Below are 15,561 nucleotides of genomic sequence, written 5' to 3'. Positions count from 1 at the left end.
GCCAACGCCATCCCCGGAAGTTGTAGTGGTGAGCCAGAGGCTGTTGCCTAGCAACGAGCATTGAAGATGCCCCGGATCCCAGGCAGAAGGGAGGAATTTCAGCAGCGCCCCCAGCAAATGCTCCAGCCACAGGGTAGGAGGTGAGGAGGAGGGCAACGGAGGGGGGCATGGGGGGCCAGGACATGCTGTCCTGCAGGGCCATGTTAACAGGGATTGTGGGGGCTTCCCAAAAACAGGGACACGGAACACATTCAGTGGGCAGTCAGGCACTCCCTCATCATGCTAAGACAGCCCACGAATGTCCCTGAGTGTCATCGTTACTGCTCTAAGGGGCTGCGTGGCCCTGGATGGTGGGTGGGCCTGGATTTCTGGGTGTCCGTGTGGGATGGAGGTGTGGATTGCTGTAGGTGGCAGTAACAGTGTGAGCGGGGCTATGTGAGTTACCCGGTGCTCACTGTAACAGGGGAGGGTGAAAGGGTCGCCCCTCCACTGGAAGGAGCAGGAATGGGGGATGAGGACAAAGCTGGATCGGTTGATGTTCTCAGCCTAGGGTGGGCCCTCTGATCAGGGAAGGGGGCCTAGTATCCTGTGTGGGTGGAGCCTGTGATCCACTGGGGGCGGAGCTAGCGATCCAGAACTGGAAACTAAAAGGCTCAAACCGCCTGGAGGGATGGGGCCTGGAACCTCGGAGGCGGGGCAAACATGAAAGGGGTGGGGCTTGGGAATCCTAAGCATGGGGCTGCACCGGAATTCGCTATGGGAAGGGCAGTGGCCTTAAATTCAGATGGGAAGGGGTCAAGTAGGGAGCCGGTCGGAAACTCAGGGGGCGGTGCCTTTGTGAGAAGAGAGGCGGGGCAAATTTCGAGGGTGGGGGGAAAGGGTGGGGCCTTGAGTTTATAATGAAGTAAAAGGGGCTGGGCTTGTGACCTACCGAGATGGGAAGCCATAAGAAAAGCTTGGAGCCTGGACCTCCCTAAAGAGAGTGCAGATGGGGCCTAAGGCCCTCTGAGGCTTGGGGTCCCTAGAAAGGGAGGGGACTAGAATTCTCTAAAGAGAGAGTCTGTAATTCTGGCAGTGGGAGGGGTGCTGTTGGGAATCTTTAAAGGTTCAGGATAGGGAAGGGGAGTCTGGTACCCCCTAGGGGCAGCTGCGGAGAGGGGTGTAAGGAGGAGAACAGTTCTCTAGGAGCCCCTTGGAAGCCAAGTCTGTGGGTCAGGGGCAGAGACTCGGTCCTGTGATGGACAGAGGCTACAACCTTCCGAGGAACAAGATTCTGCTTGTTGGACCCGGAACCCCAACAGCACAGGGCCTTGAGAAGGGAAAACCCTTTGGGAAGGTGCAGGGTGGGCCTGGGGCCATAGAGCGGTCGGACCTGGGGCTTACTGCAGGATTAGCACTACCCCCACCCAGAATCCTGAGCCTCTAGTGTGAGAAGTGGACACCTATGGGGGCTTCCAGCGTTTACACCAGTCAGGGAGCAAATTCTGATCAAATTCTCCCACTACTGTGAGCGAAGGATGAGGCCTGAGTCTAATTTAGGGCCCACTGCCTATGCGTCCCTCCCAACCGTGGTGGTGGTGGGGGGGTCCCAGCACCTCCGCTCTTGGGCTCTCGTTCACAAGTTGGTACCCGACTCCCGATTTCGCCTCCAGCACTGAGAACTCCAGGCCCCAGCGCCCCCCGCCCGGCACCTGTCCCGCTAGCCCCTCCCCTGCCGCCTTCCGATTGGCCGCGCGGACAGCGCCCCCTGGCGGCACCGGGCTCTGATTGGCGGGAAGTTCGCAGCCGCGGCTAAGACTGTGGAGAAAATGAGTCGGCCTCGGGCGGGGGCGGGGGGCGGGGCCGCGCCAAGCCGGACCCGCTGGACAGACGGCCCGCCTGGAGCGGGACTCCACGCCGGACACGATGCGGCGGCCTGGCCCCAGCGGCCGCCGCCCCCTCCTGCTGGTGCTGCTGCTGCCACTCTTCGCAGCCGCCGCCTCCGCCACCAGCCCCAGCCCCAGGGAGGCCGTCGAGGTTGCGGGGATCCCGGGCCGCCAGGCCGGGTAAGCCCCGCTGCGGCCCCTTCTTCCTTGTGCCCCCTCCATCCAATAAGTCTGGTGGTCCGTGAGGACCAGGACTTGCGGATTTAGGGGAATACGAACCCATTGCTTCAGGGTAGGGATGAAAGAGCCAGAGCTCTTGGATTTGTTAGGGCCCTCTACTTTGCAGGGGTTAGAATCCGGGGAGTACTGGGATTTTGAGGCGAGGGAGTCCCCGCCGGTGTGATAGATGGATGTAGCCCCAGGGAATTCCAGGTTGTTTTTTTTTTTTTTGTTTTGTTTCCGGAGAAGGGTCCCAGTTTATATGGGAATGGGGCTTTGAGTTTTCCTAAGATGATAGATGGGTGGGGCCCCCCAGCTAGGATGGGGTTCCCCAAGCTTCTTGGGCGCTTAAGGAGGAGTCTGGGAGGTTATGAAGGGATTCTATGGTGGAGTTAAGATGTACTGATTTTCTGGGGTTTGGGAACGAGTGGATTAATTAAAAGGACCCTTGGGTTTTCCTAGTGACTTAGGAAGACGTGGACTTCGAGCCTGATGGCGGAGGGGCTTGCAAGGGGTTGTGCGGAGGGGGGTCCTCAGATTTCCTGAGGGTTGGGGATGCTCTTGTTTCCTAGAAAGAGGATCCCGGGCTTGAATGAGGTACCAGTGATTTCGCGGCAAAAGATCCAAAACTTCCTATAGATGCGGGGGTTATAGCCACCCTTCCTGTCTACGGGTGACGAGATCGAAGGAAGCAGTCTGCCCAGTACCCCCACCCCCCGCTCTGCGGCCCAGCGCTCCGTTACAAAGGCCCCGGGCTCTGCTCCCGCCTCGGTCTCTGCGAATGCGTTTAGTAACCCGAGCCGCGCCGGGGGCGGGGCCGGGAAGGGGTTAACGCAGAGAAAAGGCGGGAGGGATAACAGCAAGAACTGGGGTCCCGGAGGCTCCCATTCGGGCGGCCTCCTTCCCCACTGAGCCCCACCCGTCTGGAAAGAGTCATTGAGCCCGACGTCCCCTTCACAGCATCTCCCCACTGCCCTTCTCTCGGGGCCAGAGCGCGCGTCCTCGTCCCTCGTCCCCCTTAGCCTGGGGATAATGGATTTGTCTGGGGGGCCCCTTGGTTGCGAAGCACTTGCGCTGGAGCTGAGGACTCCGCTACTCAGAATCTGAGACCCAGTGAGCGGGGGATTTCTCAAAGAACTCCTTCCTCCTGATCAGGCGGGAAACTGAGGCCCAAAGACAAGGAGATGCTGGCTCCAGGACACAGCGCGTGGAAGCGCAGGAACGGTCTAGAACTCGGACCTTGGGATTCCCAGTTCTGGGCCGTGGCTCCTTCTGTATCCCCCTCCTCCTCCTCCTCAGCACCCCGCTGGACCCACAGTCAAAAAGAGGACCTCCCTCCCCAGCCGCTGAGGCCTGTGGAAGTGGCGCCACCTGCCGGCCATGCTCGGGATGATGGCTGAGTCAAGGACAGAGATGTGCGGGAGGGCGGGGTTCTAGATTCCCAGGCAGTACGGGCTTGGCAGTGAACTTAAAGATCCACTTTGCGTCATTAAAAATAAATAAATAAATAATTAAGGCTTTAAAATGTCCTTACCAATAAGACTTTACCACTAAACACTTGAGAAAACAAATTAAAGTAGGGTTGCTGCGACTTTCATGCGCGGAGAATCTAAGCCATTTTGCCTCCCACTGTGCAGACGGGGAAGCAGGCATCCAGCGCAGTGCCACAAATTAATTAAACATCTATTTCGAGTTGCTCTCAAGCCTTCTCTTGACTTTCCCTCCCCTACCCACCGTTGCCCTCTTTGGGCAGTTTGAGAGGGCTAGGGGTCTGAGTGACTTCCACCCCTGTTTACAGCGTGGCTGCTTGTCGGTGCTGCCCAGGCCAGTCGCCCAAGAGAAGTCGCTGCGTCAGAGGTGGGTTCTTCTAGGTGGGGTATAGGCAGGGAGTGAAAGGGGGTAAGAGCAGAGGTGTCAGCCGCTCCCTTCCCCACCTCTCATCCCAGCCGGAATGCTGGATGCACTTGGTGGAAAGACTTGGTCCCTTCCTTCTCCACTAAGTCCCTGGCTGTCTCCGAAGCCTCCTGCAGGGTCCAGAGCTGCCCGCCTGAAAAGTGTGCAGGCCCTCAGCAGTGCCTGACCCCAGTGCCCCAGGTGCTGCCGAGCCCCAGCCCCAGCGCGAGGAAGAGACAGGTGTCCCTCAACTGGCAGCCACTGACGTGAGTGTGCAATCCCTCCCCTACCAGATGCTCAGGAGCTCCAGGCTCCCCGCCACCAGCCACCACCATTCCCAGCACACGTTTCTTTCTGCTCCCTGCATCTCTTTTCCTTTGGTCTCTCTCTGCCTCTCCTTGGCAACTTGGATCTCTGCTTCTATTTCTCCTTTTCGTGCCTATCGAAGTCTCTGTGTCTTTCAGTCTCCATCTCTCTGCCCCTGTCCCCATGTCCCTCTCTCTGTATTTGCTCTTTCCATCTCTGTCTCTTCTGTTTCTCTCATTACCTGCCCCTTGTCCTCTCTGTCTCTCTGCGACGCTCTCTTTCTGCCTCTGTCTCTGTCTTCTTTGCTCTCTTTCTCTCCCTTCCTCATCTCTGTTTCTCCCCAAGCCTGTGAAGAACGTACAAGGTCTGGTCCCCGGAAAGGGATAGGGGTGGGGGGTGGGCAGAGCTGTTACTGGGAGATCTCGTGGCTCGAAAGGCCCGTTCCAGCTATGGTTGAGTCGTGGGGAAAGGGGGTGTCAGTCTAACCGCGTTGACAGCGCCTCTGCCCTCTTCTATCCAGGCTTCAGGAGGCCCGAGCTCTGTTGAGACGAAGGCGGCCCCGTGGGCCAGGGGGCCGGGCACTGCTGAGAAGGAGGCCCCCACAGCGCGCCCCTGCCGGCCAGACCCGGGGTAAGAACATCCGCCCTTCCTCTGCCGGGGGGCAGGGGGGTGGGTTCCGGGCCAGATAAAGCCGTCTGGTTCCCACGGTCCAGCCGCCGCCTAGCTGCCCCCCGTTGTAGCTCAGCCCCCCAGGACACGGACCCTCTAGGGACCCTGGCGTCCGGCCGTGCGAGGTGAGCCCGGGACAGGACCAGACGCCGGCCAGAGGCGCTGACCCGCGGGGGTGGGGCCGGGAAGCCAGGCGTCCGGGCTCCCTGCGGCCGAAGAGGGGGGCGCTGTCCCGGCAGAGAGCGCAGCCCAACTAGCCCAGACAACAAAAGCGATTGTGCGGGTTGGCGCCTGCCCGGTCACCGAATGCCCAAAATTGCGGGGCGGCTGGGAGCCAAAGGCCTCCCCCTACTTCCACGACCCTCCCCCTGCCCTCCTCCCACTCCAGCTCTCAGCCCCTGGGCTAGCACAACCACCCTCTAAAGTCCCCCTCCTGTTGTGGCCTTCAGCCCAGATGTGTCCCCTTCTCCCTAAAGTCTTCCAGATGTGGGCATCCAGCCAGATGTGAGGACCCCCGCCCACAGCCTCAATCCACCGTTTGCTCCTTCTTATCCATTCTGACTTCTCCTACCAGGTGTGGGGTGCTGGCCAGATGTGACTGCATCCCCAAACGTGCCCCCCAGCGTCCTGCCCACCATCCAGACCCTCGATTCTTTCATGTGCCCAGGTGCACCGACCCTTCTCCTCTCCCCCAGATGTGCCACCTGGCTGCCCAGATGTGCCATGACAGCCCCCTATCCAGATGAAGCCTCTTTCTCTGGGTCTAGGGCGGAGAATCAGCCTGTACCGGCCTCCCCAAATGTGGCCCCCACTCCTCTTTCCTCTTTATGGATTCGGCCCTGTCTAGGGGGAAACCGGCCCGCCCCCACCTGTTCCCTTCCCCGCCGCTCCCCTGCGGGCCCCATTCACTTGTTGGTGCGAGGCGGGGGCAGACGGGGCGCCCCCTCCCCCCTGCGAGTCTAGCGCCCAGCCTGCGCGCCTCTGGCTACGCGCCCAGCCCCACGCGCCCCCGCGCGGCCGCCGGGGAGGGAGTGGTGGGGAGGGGGGGGCCTGAGCGGGGGCGCGGCCGCCCTCCCCCGCAGGCGGGCGGGCGCGGCCGGGCCCCTCGGGCGGGCTGGGGCGGCGGCGCGGCGGAGCGCGGCGCTGCAGCCATGGCGGGCGGCGCGCGGGTGTCGCTATTGGTGCTGCTGGCGCTGCTCGGGCCGCAGCCCGTGCCGGGCCGGCCCCGAGAGCGCCTCCGCGTGCGCTTCACCCCCGCCGTGTGCGGCCTGCGCTGCGTCCATGGGCCCACCGGCTCCCGCTGTACCCCGACCTGCGCGCCCCGCAACACCACCAGCGTGGACAGCGGCGCGCCCGGCGGGGCGGCCCCGGGGGGACCCGGCTTCCGCGCCTGTGAGTGCGGGGTGGTGGTCCCGAGGGAGGGGCTCCCAGGGGGAGGAGGATCCCCGGGGACGGGAGAGACAGTTCCCCCAGGAGAGGGAGCCCGGATTCTGTGTACGGTAGTGTTGGGGAATCCCTGGGGTATTAAGGAAGGGAGACTTAAATTCCTGGCTTTTGGGGTTGAGTCCTGAGGGTCCCGATTTTGCAAGCAATGAGGGTTCGCAGGGACCTGTGGCGTCCCACGTGAGGGGACTGGGGCAGGCTTTCATGCCTTTGAGTCAAAGTGGGGGCTACCAGAATAGAGGAGCCTGGGAGCTTTGGGGAAGGGGGCCCCAATGCTGAGATTGTAAGGAGTCCTTGGAGACTAAGGGAGAGTTTCAGAGCCCCGAGGGGTGTCCCAGTTTCTTTATCTTTGGTTGGGAGGGGTTAGGAAAGGTTGCGAATGCCTGTGAGGAGGGGGGTTGGGGTGAGGAAAGTTGATCGGCAGAGCTGAGGGGGACAGGGTCCCTAGAAGGAGGGTCTCTGCGGGACTCTGAGTTGCAAGGGTCGCACGTGGGAGAGAAACCCAGATAGGAGGCTTAGGGGAAGGGGCGCCCCCTGGGGGCAGAGGGGACAGGAGGGTGCGCACCAGGCACCCCTACAGATAGGGAGCCCCCCGCCGGGTTCAGGTGAGGTGGGGAGGGCGGGTCACCTGTTGGCCCCAGGGTGCAGGGATGGGCGGGCTCTCGGGTCGCGGCCTACCTGCCCCCAACCCCAGAGGCCCTCTGGAGTGGGGAGTGGGGGCCCCTGGCTCTGAGAACTCGCCCAGCCTGGCCCCTAGCCAATCCAGCCCTGGCCGGCGTGAGCTCATCTCCCGCCTGAGCCCCCGCCCGCTGCCACTCCCTCCCTCCTCCCCTTCCTCCCTCCTGCCTACACTCCCTCCCGGCCCAGCCCCAACGCGCCCGTGCCAGGCGCCGTGCCCAGGCGGGTGCCAAGCCCCTGGAGGCACAAGAGGGGCATGTGAAGGGGGGCTGACCTCGGCAGGACCCCAGTGTCCTCAGCTCCTTATTCCTCCAGAGGCGTGGGGCATGGAGTTGGCCGTGCCCATGTAGCAACACGTCCTGGGTGTGGGAGCCCCAAGGGAGCTGGGTGGGGGGCCAGCATTCAGACCAAGAGAAGGCGGAGAAATGCCCGAGGAGGCTGGGAAATGCCCTGAGACCTAGCTGGATTACCATGCCTGCCAGCAGAGACCCTTGCTATTTTGGAATCTTGATTCCTAGTTAAGCCTCTCCGGCTACTCAATTAAGGACCCTTATTAGGACACTCTGGAGTCCTGCCTGGCCTGACTCTCCTAACTAGGGGAGCCCAGAGTCTCAGCCTTCAGACCCTAAGCCTCCTCCCCACCCCTATCAACAGACTCCAGAGACCAGCCCCTCCAGTAAAGTTCCCTCCCATTCTTCTGATGTAATCCCCCAAACTGTGCCCCTCACCAGACAACCCTGTAGTATTGTCCCTCAGCTACTCCTCCCTGCTTCCCACAGAAACCCTAGACTACAGGCCCTATGTAGTGATAACTCCACTCCCCAGCTGAATTCTCTTTCCACAAAAGACTTCCATTCTCTTATATTTACAACTAAGTGCCATCGGATTCCCGATTCCTGTCTTTCCAAGCCTCGCTTTTCCAGCTGACCACCCTCCCCAGGAACTTCTGATCCATCTATCTTCAGAGAACCCCAGAGGGTCTTGCTCAGCTGATTCTCACAAGAAGACTCTCCACAGACACTGTGACCGCCCCCCTAGGCAGCCATTCATCCAAAGACTTGGGCACCTAATTCCCTTAGTTGAGAGGGGATGTGAGATCCACAGTATCTTAGAATCTTCTCAGACAATTGAGGGTCTTGTGTGCTGGGGACTCCCAGGGAATCCCATTTCTCCATGTAAATCCTTTTCTCAGCACCCTCAAACTAGCTGTCCCCTAGAAGGCACTAGAGTCCTGTCTTCTGGGCAACTTCCCCAAAGGATTTAACGGACTTCTTCTGTTGAAAGGGAGCTTCGGTTTCTTCTGAGCTAGGCTCTCTTTCCATTCTAGAAACCTTAAGCCATCTTTGAATCCCAGAGTACTGCACTCTATGTGATCTCCTTCCAGGAGTCCAGTCTCTTTACCCTTCTAAATTGAAGGGGCTCCCTCTACGCTTTCCCTGTCTCCAGTGTGTGGCTCAGAATCCCACACACGCCTTCCTGGACGGCCCCAGCCGCCTGCCCCCGTCCTCCCCTCCGCACAGCTGTCTCCAGCTGTTCTCTGCAGCCCCGGGGGAGAAAGGGAGGGGGTGCCCTCGCCGGATACGTCCGGCCTTCTTTGGCTCAGCGGGCTCGGGGCTCCCCAAGGGTCCGGAATGCGGAGCCGCCGCCCTACCCCCGCCGCACCCCTCTCTTTGTTTACCCCGCCGCACAGCTGGCAGAGCCCCGCCCAGAGGTGGCCTGGGGCCCAGCGAGGGCGCGCAGAGGGGAGAGGAGGCGCGTTCCCGTCGCGGCCCCGCCCCCGGGCTACAGGAGGCGGGAAGGCAGAGCTAGAACTCTGGAGCGGGAGCGGGAGGGGAGGTGGGCGGAGACAAAGCGCGGTGGGTGGGGCTAGGACGCCCAGATAGCCGAGGAGGTGGGGCGGGAGGAGCGTGAGCCCGAGAGCCCGGGGAAATCCGCGTGAGGAAAGGAAGGTGGGCGGGGCTAAAGGCAGCAGGTTAAACACCTAGATAGGCGAGCTTTAGAATCCCGGGGGTAGAAGGTAATGTGGGCGAGGCTCTTAGAAGGCGAGGCATAGCCAGTGGGCGGAGATTGAGTGTCGTGGACCTGGCCAGACGGAATGTGCGCGTGCCTAGAATGCTAAAGAGACAGAGTTGGGAAAGGGGAGTGGTGTTAGGGGGTGGCCAAAACGTTGATTTAGGCAATGGAAGAGACCAGCGCCGGGTCTGCGTAGCTAGAACAGCAAAGAATCCAGCCTGGTGAAAAGATGGGCGGGGCTAAGTGCTAAGGAAAGAACTTGAGTGGTCGCGGCTGAGCCAATGGGCGGGGACAGCGCTGCCTGGGTGGGGCTGGAACTCGGCGGACTCGACCTCAAAGTGGGACTCGAGAGGAAGGGCGGAGTGACCTGAAAGTGAAGAGCGGGAGGGCGTGGTGAACTGACCCAGTGGGAGGAGCTATACCTGAGGGCTGTAAGACCGGACCCAGCCAATGCAGGTGGTCTGGGTAGGTGGGGGTGACACAGGACAGCTCAAGGCGGAGCGGCTTACAACCACTAGGTGACAACGTTAGGGACTGAGTTAGCCTCTCTCCTCCCCCTCCCCCCCAGTCCTGTGTCCCTTGATCTGTCACAACGGCGGTGTGTGCGTGAAGCCTGACCGCTGCCTCTGTCCCCCGGACTTCGCTGGCAAATTCTGCCAGCTGCATTCCTCAGGCGCCCGGCCACCGGCCCCAGCCATGCCAGGTCTCACCCGCTCGGTGTACACCATGCCACTGGCCAACCACCGCGACGACGAGCACGGTGAGGAGGGCGCGGCCAGGGTCCCCTCTGATCCCTCTGTCCACTACCTCGCCGTTTCTCTGACCCCCATCTTTCCTGCCTTCCCCTAAGTACCCTTCTCCAGTGCGCCCTTCCGCCCATTCCTAGTCTCAGTCCGTAAGAACTGGGGTGTAGACACCCCTTTGCCCCGCCGTGCCTCCCTCCAGGCGTGGCGTCCATGGTGAGCGTCCACGTGGAGCACCCGCAGGAGGCGTCCGTGGTGGTGCACCAGGTGGAGCGTGTGTCCGGCTCTTGGGAGGAGGCGGACGCCGAGGCAGTGGCACGGGCGGAGGCGGCGGCGCGGGCGGAGGCGGCGGCGCCCTACACGGTGCTGGCACAGAGTGCGCCGCGCGAGGACAGCTATTCGGATGCCTCGGGCTTCGGTTACTGCTTTCGAGAGCTGCGCGGAGGCGAAGTGAGCAGAGGCGGGTGGGGAGGGGCCCGGAGCGTGCCACCACGCGGGGGCGCGCTCACCCAACACTTTTCCCACAGTGTGTGTCCCCGCTGCCCGGGCTCCGGACGCAGGAGGTGTGCTGCAGAGGGGCCGGCTTGGCCTGGGGCGTTCACGACTGTCAGGCATGCTCGGAGCACCTGGGTAAGTCCCAGGGCGTCCCTGAGGTGCTTGGAGCTGGGGAGAGGTGATAACCCCGTGGCTCCTGGTACCCTGCCCATAGACAAACCCTGTTCACAAATTCTAACCACACATACCCTGTTGTGGGGATCATTTCCAGTCTAGATCTATCCATACCGCTCTGGTACCGCCCACTCCACTTTCTGACTTTGTTTACTCTGTTCTCACCCCACATTTATACCATGGCCCCACTCATAAATTTCTGGAACCTCCCACGTTGCCTTCTGCCAGACCGCTTATCTCAGGCTCACCTTGCACTCAAGCCACACTCATCTTTTAATCTCTCCCATCCCTCTTTTGTCCCCGCCCATCTATTTTGGCTCCGCCCGCCCCTGGCCCACCCCTCTCTTCTCTCCACAGGCATTTCCGACCGAGTGGGCATCCCAGATGGACCGTGTCCAACCGGCTTTGAAAGGGTTAATGGGTCCTGCCAAGGTGAGCAGGGGCAGGAGTGGGAAGGGCTTGGCTCTACGAGCTGGGCTGGCAGGGAGCTCATCCCTGATGCCCCTGAGCCCACGGCATTCCTCCTAGATGTGGATGAGTGCGCGACCGCCGGGCGCTGCCAGCACGGGGAGTGTGCAAACACGCACGGTGGGTACACGTGCGTGTGTCCGGACGGCTTCCTGCACGACTCGTCCCGCAGCAGCTGCATCTGTGAGCCACGGGAGAGGGTTGAGGCTGGATTGCCCGCCTGTCCGCCAGGCCCTCAGACCCCATACCAGAGCACCCCGGGGTCTTTAATTCCCTTAGACTCCCACGATCCTCCCAGACTCCCGGGTCCCCCCAGTCACTCTTATTAGACACCCCCCCCCCCCAGAACGTCTCGGATTCTTACATACTCTCAGACTCCCTGGACCTTCTTCAGCCCCTCTAAGAACCCCTCAAACTTTTAGATCCATATCCCTTCCGATCTTCAGACTTCCTTTAGCTTTTCTCAGGCCCCCAAATCCCTTCCTCTCCCTCGACCACCAGACCTTCTGCAGACCTTGAGATCCTTGTCAGATTTCCCATTGCCCCCTCAGGCCCTAAACCTTTCTCACACCTCCAGACCCCTCACCTCTCCTGAATGGCCTTTACAGACCTCTTCTGAATGGCCTTTACACCCACCAACCCCTCCCGGGGACCATCCTCCTGTCTCCCAGATCCCTTCGCCCCCACCGTTCCCTAGAAAGCCCGCCCTGAAGAATTTCCTCCCCCACCCCCAGCCCAGCACGTGATCTCAGAGGCCAAAGGGCCCTGCTTCCGTGTCCTCCGCGACGGTGGCTGCTCCCTGCCCATTCTGCGCAATATCACCAAGCAGATCTGCTGCTGCAGCCGCGTGGGCAAAGCCTGGGGTCGAGGCTGCCAGCTCTGCCCACCATTTGGCTCAGGTGAGCAGCCTCCTGCCCGGCCTATTTCTAGACTTGACTAAACGCGGTGCCCACCCTAGGTGCCCCAGGCCCTCAGATCCCCAGAGTGGACTCGACCGGGGTTCCACCTCACCTTTGGCCACCCCCACCCACCCCTGAGACAAACCCCTTCGCATCAACCCCAGCCTTGACTACCCCTAGCCCTTGAGATATGCTGCCTGCCCAACCCTGTCCCCAAGCGTTGGCCAAGTCTGGAGTTCCAGAGATCCTGCCTTCAGTCTAAGCTCCGTCCCCACCCCAGATATGCCCTTCCCAGAGACGGTCCCCTGGCAGTGTAGCTTCTACCTAAAAACCAGACCCTTCAACAAACCAAAGCAGATCCCACCCTCAACCCCCGTCCCTGTCACTCTCCCAAATAGGGAAAAACATCCTTGGTCCCACTCATACCCTCAGGGACGTCCCATTCTTTGGCCAGTGTACCACCCCAAACCAACATCCAACCCAAACCCCTGACACACACCCAGGCCAAGCCTTGCCCCCAGTCAAGGCCAGATTCTAGATTCCTCTTCTGTCTCATTCCTTCCTGCTTTCATGCCCTCTCTCTGCCCCTCTCCCTCCCTTTCTTGTTCCTAGAGGGTTTTCGGGAGATCTGTCCGGCTGGCCCTGGCTACCACTACTCGGCCTCTGACCTCCGCTACAACACCAGACCCCTGGGCCAGGAGCCACCCCGAGTGTCCCTCAGCCACCGGGCTCCACCCTCCACCGTTCGGCCACCCACAGGTGAGCTGGCTTCTAGAGGAAGAGGTGTCATCTCTGAGGGGCTGCCCTAGCCTCATAAGGAGGGAGACACCCAAATCCAGCTCTCCATTCATTGTTATTCCTTTGTTTTTTGTTTTTTTTTTTTAAACCAGGCTTTCTGCCCACACACCGTCCAGAACCCCGACTTGAGCCAAGGCCGGGCCCTGAGCTTCCCCTGCCCAGCATTCCTGCCTGGTCTGGTCCTGAGATCCCCGAATCAGGTGCAGTAGAGGGGATCGAGGGCATCAATGGGGGTATCACAGGTGGGGGTTCTAGCGGGGAGCTCTAAGGTGAAGATTCCAGGTTAGGGATGTTACAGCCAGAGGACTTAAGGAATGTGTGGGAAGAGAGAAAGATTTGGAGAGCTGAGTGTTGGGTAACATTAGGAGCTGGTGTCAGACAGCCCTGGGTTCAAGTTCTCACTTGATCGCACAAGTCATTTAACCTCTCTGAGCCTCAGTGTCCTTATCTGTAAAATGAGGATCATTGTGAGGATTCACTGAACTCTCCCTGAAGAGTCTGCCACATAGTAAGTGCTGAGTTAATGTCGGACAATTGTTTTTCACACAGAGGGCGCTAAGAACGTATCTCGGTCAGAGGACCGGAAAGCAAATATTCAGAAATGGAGACTTTGGGGGTGGCAATAAGGGGAATTCAGGCAGAGGATCTGATGAGAAGTCCCATAATAAAGGAGCGGAGGATCAGAGGTGGAAGAGGGGTGGGGAGGGACAGACATGAGGGTGTCTTAGGCAGAGCGTCTGAAGGAATTGTACGGGGGCGAAAGGGACAGAGGATTCAGAGATGGGGGAACCCTGGCTGACTGGACTCCCCAGGTCCCTCTGCGGGCGCGTGTCAGCGCAATCCCCAGGTCTGCGGCCCAGGACGCTGCATCCCCCGGCCCAGTGGCTACACCTGCGCGTGCGATTCGGGTTTCCGGCTCAGCCCGCAGGGCACACACTGCGTCGGTGAGCCCGACAGAGAGGGTGGACGGAGGCGGGGCGGGGAATCTCTGCCAACCTCCTCCTGACCAGCCCCTTCCTGGCCCTCAGACGTGGACGAATGCCGCCGCGTGCCCCCGCCCTGTGCCCCCGGGCGCTGTGAAAACACGCCAGGCAGCTTCCATTGCGTGTGCGGCCCGGGCTTCAGAGCCGGCCCGCGGGCTACGGAGTGCTTGGGTGAGAAATCCGCCCCGCCCAGCTCCAGGCTCCACCCCTGCCCGGGTCTCCCTCCAGCAGTTCCCGCCCTCCCACGCTTCCCCACGCTCCCGGTCCCGCCCCAGACCCGCTCCAGCTCTCCCTTCGGCCCCGCCACGGCTTCTTCCCCGCCCAGCCGGCTTTTCCCGACGGGGCGGGTCCCTGCTGTACAACTAGCCGACTTCTCTCCCCAACCCAGTCCCGCTGCGCTCCTCCCTTGGCCCCGCCCCCACCATATTCCCAACTAGCTCCCGCCCTCCCTCAGGCCCCGCCCCTGTTCTACAACCGCGGCCACCTAGCACCTGACTCCTGATTCCTAACCTGCCGCATCTGGGCCCGGTACTCTAAACGCCCCTTGCCTCGCTTCTGCCCTCCCTTGGTTCGGTCCCCATAGCCGCCCTTCCCTCCATTGCCCTGCCTAGATCCTGCCTTTCCCAAATTGCCCACCCCCCCCCTCACAGTTCCCCTCTCCGCCTCTGCCCTGCCCGGCTCCCCAGTCCTCATCTTGCCCTGCCTTCTCACCTGCCCCGCCCCGCGTCCGCCTACGCCTCAATCCTACCCATTCCTTGCTCTCCTTACTGTCCCTGGCTCGCTCCCCAGTTGGGCCCAGGCCCAAGTCTGGCTCCGCCCCTGCCCGCCCCTCCTTCCATCCTCCCAGAGCCCTCGGAGGGCGGGCGTGGGGGCCGTGAGGGGGAGTGTCTGCCCCAGTCTGAACCTCCGGGTTTGTGACTACAGACGTGGACGAGTGCCACCGCGTGCCGCCGCCGTGTGACCGCGGGCGCTGCGAGAACACTCCAGGCAGCTTCTTGTGCGTGTGCCCCGCTGGGTACCAGGCTGCTCCCCACGGAGCCGGCTGCCAGGGTGAGGAACTGACAGGGACAGAGGGGAAGGGGATGTGCGGGGAAGGGTAGAGTGGCAGTGATGAGGGATGGAGAAACTGAGCAAGAGGCAGGGGGAGGCTGATTGCTGCGAGACGGGGCGGGGGGGAGGGGCAAGTTCTGAGAACCAGACACGTAGCCTGATGGCTGTAGAGACACAGTGACACGGGGACGGAGAGGCCAAGTGATCGAAAACAAAAAAGCTGAGTCATTGAGGATGGAGAGGCTGGAGGATGGAGAGAGATGTCAGTTCTGGGGGAAGGGGGTAGAGTTATGGAGAACAGGACAGAAAGAAGCCGACTGATGCTGACTAGAGTTCTAGGAGGCGGACAGGAAGCTTGGGGATTGAACAGGTAGAGGGATGTGGGGTGAAGAATTTGAATAATGGGGAATGGGGGGGGGGGCAGAACGAGACAGACAAGGAGGCAGACTGATGGAGGTCAGGGAGGCAGAGGGGAGCACGGGGTGGGGGACATAAAGGTGTGACTCTGGGCCCCTTGCCCCGGGCAGATGTGGACGAGTGCACGCAGAGCCCAGGCCTTTGTGGCAGAGGGGTCTGTGAGAACCTGTCCGGCTCTTTCCGTTGTGTTTGCCCGGCTGGCTTCCGGGGCTCGGCGTGTGAAGAAGATGTGGATGAGTGTGCCCAAGAGCCACCGCCCTGCGGGCCAGGCCGCTGTGACAACACGGCTGGCTCCTTCCACTGTGCCTGCCCTGCTGGCTTCCGCTCCCAAGGACCGGGGGCCCCGTGCCAAGGTGAGGGTGCCGAATGCAAGCCCACTCCACCCCATTTGCTGTGGGGACTGGAAAGAGACATGGTTGGGGTCAGAGAGGCAGACTAATGGGGCTTG

General features: G+C 61.3%; 1 protein-coding gene across 4 annotated transcripts in view; it reads left to right on the top strand.

Moving 5' to 3' along the window:
- Nucleotides 1-102: 102 nt before the first annotated feature.
- Nucleotides 103-15,561, top strand: part of LTBP4 (latent transforming growth factor beta binding protein 4) — a 30,108-nt gene continuing 14,649 nt past the window's right edge. Inside the window, exons 1-16 of one of the 4 annotated variants that reach the window (XM_060651166.2) lie at nucleotides 103-140; nucleotides 3,883-3,941; nucleotides 4,105-4,243; nucleotides 4,804-4,913; nucleotides 9,655-9,846; nucleotides 10,032-10,279; nucleotides 10,357-10,459; nucleotides 10,856-10,930; nucleotides 11,027-11,149; nucleotides 11,701-11,865; nucleotides 12,478-12,624; nucleotides 12,756-12,863; nucleotides 13,476-13,607; nucleotides 13,692-13,817; nucleotides 14,571-14,696; nucleotides 15,224-15,466. In XM_060651166.2, the coding sequence (XP_060507149.2) occupies nucleotides 118-140; nucleotides 3,883-3,941; nucleotides 4,105-4,243; nucleotides 4,804-4,913; nucleotides 9,655-9,846; nucleotides 10,032-10,279; nucleotides 10,357-10,459; nucleotides 10,856-10,930; nucleotides 11,027-11,149; nucleotides 11,701-11,865; nucleotides 12,478-12,624; nucleotides 12,756-12,863; nucleotides 13,476-13,607; nucleotides 13,692-13,817; nucleotides 14,571-14,696; nucleotides 15,224-15,466 (2,119 nt within the window). In that variant the 5' untranslated portion in view covers nucleotides 103-117. Of the gene's footprint in view, nucleotides 141-1,793; nucleotides 2,046-3,882; nucleotides 3,942-4,104; nucleotides 4,244-4,803; nucleotides 4,914-6,055; nucleotides 6,345-9,654; nucleotides 9,847-10,031; nucleotides 10,280-10,356; nucleotides 10,460-10,855; nucleotides 10,931-11,026; nucleotides 11,150-11,700; nucleotides 11,866-12,477; nucleotides 12,625-12,755; nucleotides 12,864-13,475; nucleotides 13,608-13,691; nucleotides 13,818-14,570; nucleotides 14,697-15,223; nucleotides 15,467-15,561 lie in introns of those variants that run through there. The other 3 variants (XM_060651163.2, XM_060651164.2, XM_060651162.2) reach the window with 3 other exon arrangements.

The sequence above is a fragment of the Panthera onca genome, chromosome E2 (genome assembly GCF_046562875.1).
Source record: "Panthera onca isolate mPanOnc1 chromosome E2, mPanOnc1 haplotype 2, whole genome shotgun sequence".
Lineage (NCBI taxonomy): Eukaryota > Metazoa > Chordata > Mammalia > Carnivora > Felidae > Panthera > Panthera onca.
This window is presented reverse-complemented; position numbering and strand designations above follow the sequence as displayed.